General features: G+C 44.5%; 1 protein-coding gene across 1 annotated transcript in view; it reads left to right on the plus strand.

Moving 5' to 3' along the window:
* The window catches only part of ZNF407 (zinc finger protein 407), a gene marked incomplete at its 5' end in the record, with an annotated part of 558459 nt that overhangs the window by 206693 nt on the left and 335962 nt on the right, over positions 1-15804 (plus strand). The window contains one exon of the mRNA XM_040433918.1: positions 2219-2293. Within this exon, the coding sequence (XP_040289852.1) occupies positions 2219-2293 (75 nt within the window). The remainder of the gene's footprint in view (positions 1-2218; positions 2294-15804) is intronic.

Below are 15804 nucleotides of genomic sequence, written 5' to 3' on the forward strand. Positions count from 1 at the left end.
ACGGCCCTGGCGATTGCCAATCCCTATACTGATTCTCTGTTTTTGGCCAGCAGATCCCTGTTTACACAGCATGATCTACTGCCCAGAAACTATGATTGAGAGGTCAACGATGCTTTCACCCCATGAAAAAGCGTCGGCTCATTCATTTGATGATTGTCAACACCTTTACATAGGCTGATTATTGGGAACAAGCATTCATATGAACATCCGTTCCTGATAATCAGCCCATATAAAGGAACCATTACACTTTTTTGGTTGTCAGCTATTCCTCAAGAGTCCACCATATTGTTTTGTTTTTTTGACTGAGCAGTGGGGAATAAACCCTTGTCAGATCCATCTAGCAGTGGTTTATTTCCTGTTGACTTCTATGGGAGAGTTTTCTAGACATGCTCTGTGGTCTGTGCAGAGGTCATTGTACAAGCGAAGAATAGATAAGATTTGACAATCGCCTATTGTGAATGGTAAATCCTGTCTTATCTGTCATTCTAATCCTGCCTGTAATGATATCACCTCTGTGTGTAGATAAGCAGGTAATTGTATTAAATGATCTCTACAGACCAAGAAGTGTCGCCTATCATTATTCTTAGAGGCCAATGGGAAGACTGCAGGATTTGATGGTTATTGTTTAAATATTGACATGGAAAGTTATAAATAATATAATCAAGTATTCTTTAAGAATATGTTAAACTTAAAAATGTGATTTTCTGATGACACAGTCCTTTTACATCCAGTCACACGTCTTATAAAAATGGCCAAATTCTACCTACTGTGTTCTTCCATTTGTGCTCATATTGGTGTGATTGAAATGCCGAAGTTTTCTGACGTCAGCATCACATCTTCTGAACTCGCACACTGGCTCAATATTTTTTCTACTTTCAGAAGATTTGAAAAGCTGTGCTGGTGGCGTTTTAACCCCTTTGTAGGCGTGATTGCAGCCTCAGACAGTTTGACTATTCAGAGCAGAGGCCTGCTCAGATGACTAGCATATTGCATGCACCAGATTATAAATTATCGGAATTTTTCGCCCTATAATAGGCACCTGCCCATCAGACACACCCAGGTTTTAGAGGAGGAAAATAAGAAAAAATATATTTTTTCCATCAGACCTCAGCTCAGAGCCCCAGTCAGACCCCCATTTAGACCTCAGATCAGACCCTCCGTGTTAATAACACCCACAATTAGATCTCAGATTGGACTTCCAATGTTAACAAGACCCCCAATCAGACCTAAAATCAGACCCCCATGTTAATAGGACCCCCATTCAGACCCTCAATTGTAGGCCCTCTATTCAGACCTCAGATAAGATCCCCATTGTTAAGACCCACATTCAGATCTCACATCAGACTGGCATGTTAATAAGACCCCTTTTCAGAAACTCAGATCAGACCCCCAATGTTAAGACCCCTATTCAGACCTCAGATCAGACTGGCATGTTAAATAGACCCCCTTTCAGATACTCAGATCAGACCCCCAATGTTGACCCCCATTCAGACCTCAGATCAGACAAAAACAATAAATCTATTTACCTCTCCTGCTCGGGATGCCACTGCCGCTCTAGGGATCCAGCTCTTGTTCTTCGGGCTCTTCCTGCTGTGCACTGTGCTGTGACCCGACGTTCTCATGCTGTGCACAGTGAGCGGCTGAGGACCAGAAAGTGGTGAGTACAGAGCCTCGGGAAAGCTGCATTCACCACTTCCTGGTCTTCCTGTACTAATATTTCCATAATGTGCACTCATTAGTATTCACTTATAAGATGCATTGACATTTTCCCCCCACTTTGTGGGGGGGGGGGAGTGTGTCTTTTAGTGTGAAAAATACAGTAGTTTTTCTTACACTGGGCCTCTTCAGAAACTTTATACATATGTGCATCAGTAATGAAGTTTAAGGATTAGGATTAAGGTGATGGTTTAGTATAGATAATCAGATCAAGTAAAGACTATGTCCCCCTGGAGTTTTTATTTTAATGTATTCTCTTAATTAAATATAAAACAAGCAATAAACTATGTTCATAAATAATCTATTATCACTAAAAATATTGGCAGGTATAATAATCCAGGGGGACATGATCTTCACTTGATCCCAGTAACCCTTGTGAAAGTGGGAATCATGAAGTTCTTTATCCAAAAACGTTGCATTTTCTGTATATCTAGTAAAATAGCCCTTTCTTATATAGTTTAGATTGGCATATTGTATATCATGTATCTCTCTTTTCTTTTAGGGTGGCTTTTGTTATGAGAAAGCATCTGAACACCCATTTACTGGGCAAGCATGGAGTTGGAACACCAAAGGAAAGGTAAATTACACCAGAAATGGACTTATATATGGCATAGTCCTTCTATTGAATTTATTATGTGTTTTGTCTCCTTCATCTGACATTTCAGACATTTTCTGTATTGTTGAATTCTCGTGGTATAATGTACAGTATAACCTCCAGAGGTCTGTCTAAATAAGACAGTAACAAATAATAGTTGTTACTCTATTTTTGAATGAGCTGGATCTCATATTAGGTTACCTCTGATAGTAGTTTTCTGCTTCTGTTCTGACAGATTTGAGGTGATGTTGCAGTTCTATGCAGATTTTGCTACAGATTTGTTGCAGATTTCACTCTATGCATTGTAAAGGGTTAGATCTACATTGGAAATCCACAGCATAAATTGACAAACTGCATAATAAACCCCTTCCCGACATGTGACATAATAGTGCATCACGTGTCGGGTCTTTAAAGGGGTATTCTCAACACGCTATTTGATACTTACCTGCTCCCGGCGCGCTGTCCACTTCCTGGTTTCGGCACTCGGCAGGGGGCGGGCTCCATCTTGATTGAAGTCTTCTCCCGGCCGGGCCGTGCGCTGTACTGAACGCGCACGCCGAGGCCGCGCATGCGCCCTGGTGACTTCTTCCTGGCAAGTATACTATACTGGCCAGGAAGAAATCACCATAGCGCATGCGCGGCCTCGGCGTGCGCATTCAGTACAGCGCGCGGCCGGCCGGGAGAAGAGAAGAAGTCGTCTGCGCACGCGCGGCGACCGCGATTCCTGAGAAGAGTGGTGGCCGTAACCAGGGGAGACGGAAGACAACAGTCAGGTAAGTATATGTTTATTTACTTCTAAGGGGTGGGAATTTGTTAATTAGATATATTTAGAAAAATGATCACTGTTAAATCATTAAAGGGAACCTGTCACCTGGATTTGGGGTATAGAGCTGAGGACATGGGTTGCTAGATGGCCGCTAGCACATCCGCAATACCCAGTCCCCATAGCTCTGTGTGCTTTTATTGTGTATAAAAACCAATTTGATACATATGCAAATTAACCTGAGATGAGTCAGAGCTTGAAAATATGACTCTTCTCTGGTCACACAAGTAAGATATGACTCTTTTATGTTTATTTGCATATGTATCAAATCGTTTTTTTTACACAATAAAAGCACACAGAGCTATGGGGACTGGGTATTGCGGATGTGCTAGCACCCATCTAGCAACCCATGTCCTCAGCTCTATACCCAAATTCCCGGTGACAGGTTCCCTTTAACAGATTTAACAGTGATCATTAAGATGAGAATACCCCTTTAAAGATGGCACCTGCTTAAGAGCACAGCAGGCATCATAGCTGCGGGTGTCTGCGGGTGACCAACGAAAATACCTATTGCAGACGTTTAACTCCACAGGCTCCATGGTCAAATGTGACCATGACATTTGAGAGCACAAAACCCGGAAGCACTGTGCTTCCAGGCCTGAAACGGCTGCCCCATGCAATGATTAGAGGAGCCGTTCATTGTCTGTGAAAGGCCAGAGCCTGATGAGGCTCCGATGCCTTTAACGGGTATATTCCAATGTAGGCCTGCAAGTGGCAGCACTGCATTGGAATAGACTGATCTTTGTTTATTGTAATGGATAAATTCCATTACTTTATACAAATTGCAATCCAATGATTGCATGTTATAGTCACCTAGGGCAGGTATCGGCAAACTGCGGCTCTCCAGCTGTTGTAAAACTACAACTCCCAGTATGCCCAGTCTGCCTACAGCTATCAGCCTACAGCAGGGCATGATGGGATTTGTAGTTTTACAACAGCTGGAGAGCCGCATTTTGCCCATCCCTGACCTAGGGTGACTTAAAAAAAAAGTTTAAAAAAAAAAGTATTTAAAAAAGAAAACAAATAAATAAAAATTCTAACCACCCCCCTTCTCCAATTGTGTTTTTTTTTTTTTCCCAATTCCACCTCATTTAAAATTATTTTCCAGCTTCCCACTACATCATATGCAATATTAAATGGTGCCATCAGAAAGTACAGCTTGTCCCACAAAAGCCCTCATATGTGAACAGAAAACGGAAAATCGCCCGGTCAGGAAAGGATTAATAAAAAATGTCATTATTTTTGAATAATGTGTAGGACTTCCTTCATTTTTATATTGGTAATGTACAGTAGATTAGTTTTTGGGTAGTTCCTTTATTCATTTATTTAGTCTAGGTCCTGTTTCCTTTTTTGTAAGGGTGCGTTCACATCATCATTTTATTTTTCATTCCTCTGATCCGTCAGAACAGAACGTTAAAGAAAAAAACGGATCCGTTAGGCCTGGTGCACACTTCAGTTATTTGGTGATTTAGGCTACTTTCACACTAGCGTTTGGAGCGGATCCGTCTGATGTTTCATCAGACGGATCCGCTCCTTTAATGCAGACGTTTGCATCCGTTCAGAACGGATCCGTCTGCATTAAAACGTAGAAAATTTTCTAAGTATGAAAGTAGCCTGAGCGGATCCGTTCAGACTTTACATTGTAAGTCAATGGGGAACGGATCCGCTTGAAGATTGAGCCATATAGTGTCATCTTCAAACGGATCCGTCCCCATTGACTTACATTGTAAGTCTGGACGGATCCGCTCGCCTCCGCACGGCCAGGCGGACACCCGAACGCTGCAAGCAGCGTTCAGGTGTCCGCTCACTGAGCGGAGCGGAGGCTGAACGCCGCCAGACGGATGCATTCTCAGTGGATCCGCCTCCACTGAGAATGCATTGGGGCCAGACGGATGCGTTCGGGGCCGCTCGTGAGCCCCTTCAAACGGAACTCACCAGCGGACACCTGAACGCAGGTGTGAAAGGAGCCTTATTTCTATCAGTTATTGTGAGCCAAAACCAGCAGTGGAGTCTCTAATGTAAAGATTTCCTCCTGTTCTGTTTTTCACCCACACCTGGTTTTGCCTCACAATAAGGGTTTATTCACATGACCGTATGTATTTTGTGGTCCGCAAAACGCAGACCCGCATAATATACAGATGAAGTTTGTGTTGCATCCTTTTTAGGTTTCTTTTTTTTTTGCGGACCCAAAACGGACAAAAATAGGACGTGTTCTAGGCTGGGAAACAATCATACGGATGCGGACATTACACTATGTGCTGTCTGCATTTTTTGCGGCCCTTTGAAATGAAAGGGTCGCCATCCGATCCACCAAAAATGTGGATCGGATGTGGAGCAAAAATACGGTTGTGTGAATGGGTCCTTAACTGACGGAAATAACTGGAGTGTGGCCTAGGCCTTATTTTGAGCATCAGTTATACTCGCAATCAATTTGCACTAAAAATAGCTGATTTTTTGGAGCATCAGTTATTATTAGTTTGCATCAGTTGATGTCATGTCTATCGGAGATCCTATATTTTAGACGGGAGAAAAAGTCCTGCGAGGAGGACTTTTTCTCCCATCTAAAATAATGGATCTCAAATGGAACTGACAAAAACAGATGCAAACTGATCACAGCGGATGCTCAAAATAACGGATCAGTTTTCTTTTTAAATTTTTCTTTTTCTTCTGATGGATCGGAAGAACGGAAAACAAAACTGTGATGTGAACGCACCCTAATTCAGATATATACTATAAAACGCTGCATTTTTCCACCTACAAATAGGCATTTCCGCCCCACGTGCACATACGTACCCCCACAGTAAAGCAAATAAGGTATTTTACCCCTATTAGGGTCCATTCACATGTCAGTTTTTTATGGCTATAGCTATGAGACTGCTGACAGCTAAAAACTTCTTCATCAACAAAGAGAACATTCATTTTTCTGCAAATTGAGTTATTTTTTTTTTCTTACCTGTTTAAAACATTAATGCATCGGCTGGAATAGTGCAAGCTTGCTACATTCTAATCTCTCCAGGACAATCTAATCGGTTTACTTTGTGCGCTTTACATTTGACTCTGTTCTCTGATAGGTTGCATGTTACAGCAAATTATGATAGAAGCTAGCTAAATAGGTTGTGGCAATTAAATTAATAATGCATTTACTTTGCTACTATTTAGACTTGGTGCTTTGACTGATATATGCAAAAATGGTAATTTATTAAAAGCAAATTCATGTAATTGTACTGCTGAGTTTGATGGACCAAAAAAAGTTGTCAGCATGACTATCATCAAAAAAACAAAAATGAAAGAAGTTCTTACATTTGAAGTTAGAGCAGCGTATTATTTCTGATGGCAAAGATACTGACAGCCTAGCAAACAAAAACAACTTGTATCTAGAACATTCCAGGCGTACAAGAATTCTGCATCTCTTCTCAGCTGCTTTCCATATTCCTTTTAATATTGCTCTATTTTTCATGATGCCCTGATAAGTACATCACTCATGTTGCAATTCACAAGATTGGTATCAAACAATTGTGATGAGTACTTTCAGACGATAGCAAGATGTGTGCCAGGAAGGCAGATTGTGCTGAAACTGAATATATCAGCAACTACTGAGTGTTTTTCCAGTGGTAGAAAGTTAACTCATCTGTGTCAGGAAGCCACCCATGCTATCTTCCACAAGCACTCTGCTGCTTTTCAACTTGATTTCTGCCATCAATAATGACGTGCATTTAGGACAATTACTTTTAAGGAATCTTAAATAGCTACATTACAACCAAAGAAAAACATTACTGACTTAGAGGTCACCGATGCCCTAAAAACCAGTAGAACTTTAATTTACGGCTAGGTTCACATCTGCAGCAAATTTTTCAGTTTTTTTAAATTGTAGGAACAGAAAAAAATAAAAATAAAAAAATAAACTGTAGAGATTAATTCAGCATATGACGGACCTCATTATAGTCGTAATGGGGTCCATCAGGTTTCCGTTATGGTTTCTGCCAGACAAAATACCAATTCATTTACCAGTATTTTGTTCTGCATTTTGCTGGAATCTGCTACTGAGGCTTAGTGCAGAATTTCCGCCACAGAACCTAGCTTGATGGTTGTTTGGCAGTAGACCTTCATGACCATCAATATGTGAGCATGGGAATCTGACCTTTGGGACCCCACCACTTAACAGAACCAAGGGACCATGTGATGCTCCATGGAGCGTCATGACCTCTGGAATTTTGGAAAGAAAGGGATACAAATGAGCTCTTAACCAGCTCTGCCTCTAATGCCACCTGATGTAAGGCAGCTATCCTATAAGTCAAAGTTCGACCCTTTAAATAGGCCTTGAGACATGACTCGGAAATTAAACAATCCAGCACCTCATCTGCAGATGAGGTGCTGGCTTATTTAATATTCAAGTAGTGTCTCAAGGCCTATTTAAAGGGTCGAACATTTACAAAGGTTGACTTCATGGGACAATTCTTCACCCATCCAACAAAACCTGTAAAGAGATCTATACTTACCTGCTCCCCGCTGTGCTATTCTCTCTTTGTGGAATGAGGAATCAGGCATGTTGGATTTCTACATACCCAGTCTTTGTTCCCATGGGAGGTAAGCCACTGCCAACTGTGGTGTGAAATATAAATGAATGCTTGGCGAAGTCGAGTTTACATACTTCAAATGGAATCTGAAGTTAAAACTGCCTTTCAAATGTGCCACCATTAGTCGCTGGATTGAATTGGTCCTGAATGGACTACGGTTATATGTGTACAGAATCATTATTCCCAGTATGATCTCCTTATGACATCATGAAAGTAATATCATTGAACCAACAGCAGCAAGGACTGTCACTAGTCTCGAAATCCAGTCCTCATAATCCAGATTATTTAATCCAGATTATTTAAGCAGTGGCTATACATGCACATTTTCATGTAAAATACAGCAGAGAATCCTTGTAACATGGAGACAGTAGAAGATGATGTCCATCCATAGAACTCATTGGCTATACACATTATGTTAATGTTGGCTGCGCCCTCTAATATCAGTGGGACTGGGCAACCAGTTTATGTAGGTTTAACGACTCTTTTGGTTCTTGGGAAGATGAGCCCTGCATCTCTTTTTTTCCCATTCTGAAAACATGTACACTTGGCCATGCTGAGACTGCATCTGTTTGATGGGATCATCTGAATAAACATTCAGCCAACAGACATCTAATGTGTTTGGCCAACCTTAGATCTTGTTGAAGCAAACCATGGATTAAGGACTTCTCTGGTGTGTTAAAGGTTAAGAACATCTAACCCTATCGTTTAAAAAAAAATGGTCTTGTATAAAGCATTTTAACTTTCACTTTACTTGTTTTTGAGGTATCATGAAAGGCTGCCCAAGGTAAAAAACACTAATGGCAACTGTAGCAGTACCGGTGGGAGTTGAAAGTGTAATGTAAACTTACATTATTCCCAACCTTTTCACTCACTTGCTGAGGGCTTTGACCTGAGGGTTACACTCTCTGAGGGTTTTGACCTGAGGGTTGCACATAACCAAGACCTTGGTGAGCACCTGCCATCCATTTAGTGCATTTCCCCCTTTGCCTAAGAGCCTATATTCTCACTAATCATAAAGTCCAACAGCTGGCCCCACAGCAGTACACCATTGCAAATCATGTGTTGGAGGTCAGCTGTGTCCATTTTCAGTTTTGAATTTCTTCTCACTTAGATTCATGTACATCAATCCTTTGAGCATTGCATTCTTTCTTTTTCAAAGAGGCTTGGGCCAAGGTGTTGTGTAGATTTCCTCCAAGTAGTTTTGGAAAGAATATGGTGTATTTCTTTGGCATTTGAAAGCATTTACCTTGTCATGCATTGCTGATAAATAAGGTATCAACCTCTTACAAGGCAGAGCCGATATCACAAGTGCAGCCGAAACAAAAGGCAGAGGTGTCATCATAGGGTGACAGAACATCTACCTTTTGTATCCAGCTGTTTGTTTTTGATTTGCTGTGACCCAGCAGAATACAAAAGATCTTTCATTCTGGATTCATAAACCAATAGAAGTTAGTGTAAATAAATGGCACCAGCATAATTTATTCAGATCCCCCACCCCAGTCTGCTGTAAATCTTATGTTGTTAGTTTAAGTGTATAAACAGCCTGTGCAGATGGGTGGCCGAGTCAATGCCGACTGCTGCTACTGCTGCTGTTTAGATTAGCAGGAAGCCTTTGACTTTCTTCATATTGATTTAAAAGTGAATGTTTTTGGACATTTTAAATCTGGCAGGGTTTCTTCACTTCCGTGTTTCCTGTTTATTGTCATAATGCATGGGATACAGTTAAAGACTGAAATACATCATAACAACATGCAGCTGAAATGCCGTGGTTATCTGCAGAGCATATGTATGTACAAGCTCCCTGTCTTTAACATTCCCTCACACAGTCCACTTTAGGCTACTTTCACACTGGCGTTTTGGCTTTCCGTTTGTGAGATCCGTCATGGGCTCTCACAAGCGGTCTAAAACTGATCAGTTTTGCCCTAATGCATTCTGAATGGAAAAGGATCCGGTCAGAATGCATCAGTTTGCCTCCGATCAGTCTCCATTCCGCTCTGGAGGCGGACACCAAAACACTGACTGCAGAGTTTTGCTGTCCGCTTGACGAAACTGAGCCAAATCGGCAATGTAAGTCACTGAGAACGGACCCGTTTTTTCTGACACAATCTGGCACAATAGAAAACAGAGCCATCTCCCATTGACTTTCAATGGAGTTCATGACGGATCCGTCTTGGTTATGTTACAGATAATACAAACTGATCCGTTCATGACGGATGCATGCGGTTGTATTATTGTAATGGATCCGTTTTTGCAGATCCATGACGGATCCGCCCAAAACGCGAGTGTGAAAGTAGCCTTACTCGCACGCTCAACACTAGAGTCCTATACAAAGTTTCCACTAAACTCTATTTCTGGTTGGATGATTATTTTCTAAGTCTCTTATGACATACTGTACATGTATTACCTTATTAGTGTGTTGTCTTATGCCTGTATTACACTGGCAGATTTTCTACCAGATGATCACTAACGAGCGTTCGAAGTAATGCTTGTTAGCGATCCTCTGGCAGTCTAAGGGCATGTTCACATGAGAGTGGTTTGGTTCTGCATCCGAGCCGCATTTTTTGAGGCTTGGGTGCAGACCCATTCACTTCAGTGGGGCCACAAAAGATGCGGACAGGACTCCGTGTGCTGTCCGCATCAGTTGCTCCGTTCCATGGCCCCGTTTTGCAAACAAGAATAGGCATTTCTATAAATGGCCGTCCGTTCCGCAAATTGCGAAAGGCACACGGGCGGCTTCCTTGTTTTGCGGATCCGCAATTTGTGGACCGCAAAATACGGCACGTTAGTGTGAACAAGCCTTAAAACTGCTCTGATTACCCGATGAATGAGTAAACGCACATTCATCGGACAATCAGGATCTTTCAGCATGCTGAAAGGTCACAATTTGCCGGCGGCAGATTGTGCTGTCTAATCACGATCTGCTGCCGGCAAAAACCTAGACAGCTTGAGGGCAAACGATGGCATAATGATCACTCCACCTTATGCTGTGGAGGAGATCGCTGCATGTAATAACAGTGGTCTTGGTCTCCTCCACTAGTGAGCAGGTGATTGCCATGAAGGAACACTTCCTTTCCAACAATCGCCAGCAGAATCAGGCTGGCGATACAGGCTTTAGTAAAGATCTTTTATGATCAAACCAAGAGTCAAAGGAAATGTTCATCTTAAGGGCTCATTCAGACGGCCGTATGCTGTCCGCAAAAATACTGAATGCTATCCGTTTTTTTGCGGATCCCACCCTGTATGAACTGTCTAGGTGTGAACGAACACCAAAACTGCAAATGGACCGTCGTACTGTTTTGTTGCCATAAGTGTGAATAAAACACTGGTCTTTGCCTCTGTATCGGCGGGGGTCTCGGGTGTTGGACCCCCGCCGATACAGAGGCAAAGACCAGTGTTTTATTCACACTTATGGCAACAAAACAGTACGACGGTCCATTTGCAGTTTTGGTGTTCGTTCACACCTAGACAGTTCATACAGCAACACAGTCACCTGTTATCCTAGATGTTAGTTCACACCCGATCGGCATTGCTCAGGATAGAGCAGACCTCCCAAACTCAGGCCTCCAGCCTAGCACACGGCCCAGATCCCAATCCAGCGATTGCCAGAGCTCCTCTGTCAGAGAGAGAGGTAATTACACCCAGCTGACACTGCCTGCTGGGTTTTTTATAGGCCAGTCAAGACCCGGCCTGGAACGTGGGGAGTAGTCACCCACCCAGTATTTTGACTACTCCCAGTAAGAGCCATCTCGGTACAGCTATACAGCTATACTAAATAGCTAGGTGTCAAACAGCAACTTCTTCTGACATAAAAACTGGCTCTTACTCCACCAAAGCCAGGAACCTCGGTGACATATACCTTCCGTCAACGACGGACCCTTGCGCCATCCTACTTACCTCCCCCCTTTGTTCAACCCTGATGGGGTGATCACTTGCCAGACAGTGTACCCGGGACAGGGCATCCGCGTTTCCCTGCAAGCGGCCTGCTCTGTGTTCCACTGAGAACTTGAAGTTCTGTAATGGCAAGAACCATCTGGTGACCTGAGCATTCCTCTCTTTGGCTTGGCTCATCCACTTGAGATGGGAGTGGTCAGTCACCAGACCGAACTTTCATACTGATACAGCCCTTCATGGGTGAGTAATGCAGTTTTCTCTTTGGCAGCCTCCGTTAAGGGCACCTGCCAGTAGCCCTTCGAGAGGTCCAAAACAAAAACAAAAATATCGGGCTTGTCCTAACCTCTTGATAAGCTCATCTATCCGTGGCATGGGATACACATCGAACTTGGAGTTTTCGTTTAGTTTGTGAAAATCGTTACAGAACCGTAACGTCCCATCCGGCTTGGGTATTAATACTATCGGACTGGCCCATTTACTTTTGGACTCCTCAATGACGTCTAGTTACAGCATTAGCTGCATTTCCTCTGAGATGGCTTGTTGCCGAGCCTTGTGTACCTTGTATGGTTTTACCGGACTTTTGCCTGAGGCTCAGTGACAATGTCATGCTGGATTATGGAAGTGCGTCCAGGGAGGTCCGAGAACACATGCGTGTTTTCGGACTAATGAAATCCCTGGCTTTCTGAGCCTGTTTAGAGGAGAGGCCGTCAGCAATTTTTTCTGTGGCAACTGCTTCTCTGGCATCAGACCAAGGGGCCTGAACCTTCTTTCCTAGAAAACCTGTCCGCGGAATGTCTTCAGTAGAGGACTATTTTTCAATGGTAAATTCAATATGGTACACCAGCTGCCCCGACTGGTGTACCTTGTAATTTTTCTCTCCAACTTTCTTGAGTACCTCGTAGGGCCCCTGCCACCTAGCTAGGAACTTACTGTCTATAGTTGGTACCAGAACCAAAACCTGATCACCCGGGTTACAGTTCAGGACCCGAGCCTGTCGATTATGGACCCTACTCTGGGCTCGCTGCGCTGCCTCCATATGCTCCCTGACCAGAGGCAACACCCTCCATTCGTCCTTCGCAGTTCGAAGGGCGAGAACCCAATAGAGGCCTGGGGCACCTCTCGCACTACGAACATGAGATAGGGCAGAAGAAGGTCCTAGTCCCTCCCATCCTTAGACACCACTCTTTTTAACATGTTTTTTAATGTTTGATTAAATCTTTTTACCAGGCCCTCTGTTTGCGGATGATACACGGACGTCCGTAGCTGTTTTATGTGGAGCAACTTACTTTATGTAGAGTTCCCTCATGACCTTGGACATAAAAGGGGTCCCTTGGTCGGTCAGAACCTCTTTAGGTAGTCCCACTCGGGAAAATATCTCCATTAACTCCTTAGCTATGAGTTTGGCTGATGTATGTCGCAGTGGTGCCGCCTCCTGGTACCGAGTGGCATAGTCGAGGACGACCAAGATGTGTTGGTGCCCTCTAGCAGACTTCAGTACTGGGCCTATGAGATCCATAGCGATTCACTCGAACGGGACCTTGATAATCGGGAGAGGTACCAGGGGACTCCAGAAGTGAAGCTAAGGGCTATTGGCAGGTTGGGCAACATTTACAAAACTCTTCTACCTCTCTGAACACACTGGGCCAGTAAAACCGCTGTAGTATCCGGTCCTGCGCTTTCTGCCATCCCAAGTGATCCCTAAGAACATGCTGGTGGGCAAGCTCCAATATGAGCTTGTGATACGCCTTGGGCACCACCAGCTGTTCAATATACTCAACCCGTAGTTGGTTTACCCGATACAGCATTTCTTGGTAAACGACAATACGGGGAAACATCGACTCAGTCCCAGGTTTTTGTGGTTCACCATCAATTATTACAACATTCTCCCAGGCCCGGGATAAGATTGTGTCCCGGTGTTGTGCGGTTCCGAAATTTTAACCGGAGACATTGTGGTCTGCCAATTCAGGACCCGACGGCAAGTCCTCAACTTCTCCTACCAACACAGTCAGCTGGGTTGTCTCTTTCTCTTCCACCGAAGTGGCGATCACCCCTACGGCTGGCCCTTCGGCTTCGGGTTCCCAGTGGTCTGGCCTTCCGCCCGAGCCAGGCCACTCTGCTGGAGTTACCCCTGACTCAGGTGCATCAACAACTCTCACAGCCGGCCACAGGGCCAGGAAGCCTGGAATGTCTCTCCCTATTTTTTGTTCATAAGGTAAAGTGGTGGCAACGGCCACCTCGTAGGTTCACCTGCCGCCTCCTGTGAATAGAGACACCAGGGAGGTGGGATAGTCCTTTAAATCTCCATGTATGCACACGACCCCGATTTTTTGGCCATGGTAGCTTTTACCAGGGACACCAGACTCCCTGAGTCCAACAGAGCCACTGCCAGAGTGTCTCCCACTTCTACCTGGCACCGGTGGTTTTTGTCTATAGTCTCTGGAATACCTGATGCACACAGCTTCCTGGCGTACGAGTTGCGGTATCCATAGTTAGTCTCCATGGGTTTGTCCCGATGAGGACAGTCGACCCTTACGTGGCCAGGCGCCTGACACCGCCAGCATACTATCGGAGCCGGGTCTACAGGGGGTACACCCTGGGCAGGCTTGGTTGGCACAAGGCTCTGGGTCTGGGATGGAGATTTCTGGGGTTTGGCTGCCCCCTTCTCAAACTAACCCCCTTTCAAATTCCTGGTAGCCTCATAGCATTCCACCAGGACACCATCTCAAGGGCATTACCAGAAGACACCTGGCCGATCCAGTGCTGGAGGGGGTACAGAAAAGCCCTCTAGAACACATCAGCCAACAGACGGTCCAACATAGCAGTTGGACCCAGCACGTCAGGCTGCAGCCATTTTGCAACAGGTGTAATAGGGTATAATACTGGGGCCTCACGGGCTCAGCCGGGATAAACTCCCACTGATGCACCCGCTGGGCCCAGAATAATACATTCACCCCCAGTCTCGCCAGGATCTCACCCTTTACTGTCGGGTAATCGTCCGGTAAGTCAAAATACACCTGTTGGGGTCCCGAACCGAGGAACGGAGCGACGACCTCAGCCCATTACTCCCAGGGTATCTTCTTTCTCATGGCTAACTTCTCGAAGATCACCAAATAGGTCTCGACGTCGTCTGCGGGGTTCATCTTGGGGATCGCCGCACGGTCCGCTTTCCATGCATCGTGGTCGCTCTGGGATGTTCCTGCTGCTTGTAAATCCATCACATGTTGTAACAGCAGCTGGTTTGTTTCCTGCTGCTGCTTATTGGCCTCCCGCTGTTGCAGGTTAGCCTCCACGAGGGCTTTCACGTCAGCTTCCATTTTGGGGACACGGGTTGTAATCTCGCTGGTTTGATGTAAGACATACAACCGTGCCCGGAAAAACAAAAATATTTCGGCCTTCACGCCAGCCTCACTGCACTGCGCGCATCCTCCACCAATTGTGGGCATCCGCTCTAGTATACAGGACTAGCGGACGCAGTATAGCGGCAAAGACCAGTGTTTAATTCACACTTATAGCAACAAAACAGTATGACAGTCCATTTGCAGTTTTGGTGTTCGTTCACACTTAGACAGTTCATGCAGCAACACAGTCACCTGTTATCCTAGGTGTTAGTTCACACACGATTGGCATTGCTCAGGACTTAGCAGACCTCCCAAACTCAGGCCTCCAGCCTAGCACATGGCTCAGATCCCAATCCAGCGATTGCCAGAGCACCTCTCTCTCTGAGAGAGAAGCTCTGGCAATCACACCCATACTATATACTAGCCCATATAGATTTTAGGCATATCATATTAAACAGCATCTAGGTCTGCTATAATGAAGGTTATTGTATACATCCCTGTTGAGGAAGGAGGGATCTAGGGCAATGAAGAAGTTTATGTCTGTATGGCTGGTTGTCTATGGCAGTAAAGGTGTTAGTGTCAGGATCCATGGTGGTCAGGCTAATGTCAATATACCTAGTGGTGTAGGATGTTGAGGAGGTTAATACCAGTATCCATGGTGGTCTTGGGAAGTGAATGGGTTACTATAATGAACCCTGGAGAACTTGAGCAGTGCAGTGGGTAGTTCTTGTATCGCTGAAGGTTTTAGGCCTTGAAGATATTAATGTAAGGATCCCTGGTGGTCTAATATAGTGAAAGGGTCAACATTAATATTCCTGCTTAAGGGCAGTGGAGGGCTTAATGCTACATACCTTGGTCCAGTGACTG

Source organism: Bufo bufo, chromosome 5 (assembly GCF_905171765.1).
Source record: "Bufo bufo chromosome 5, aBufBuf1.1, whole genome shotgun sequence".
NCBI classification, from domain to species: domain Eukaryota; kingdom Metazoa; phylum Chordata; class Amphibia; order Anura; family Bufonidae; genus Bufo; species Bufo bufo.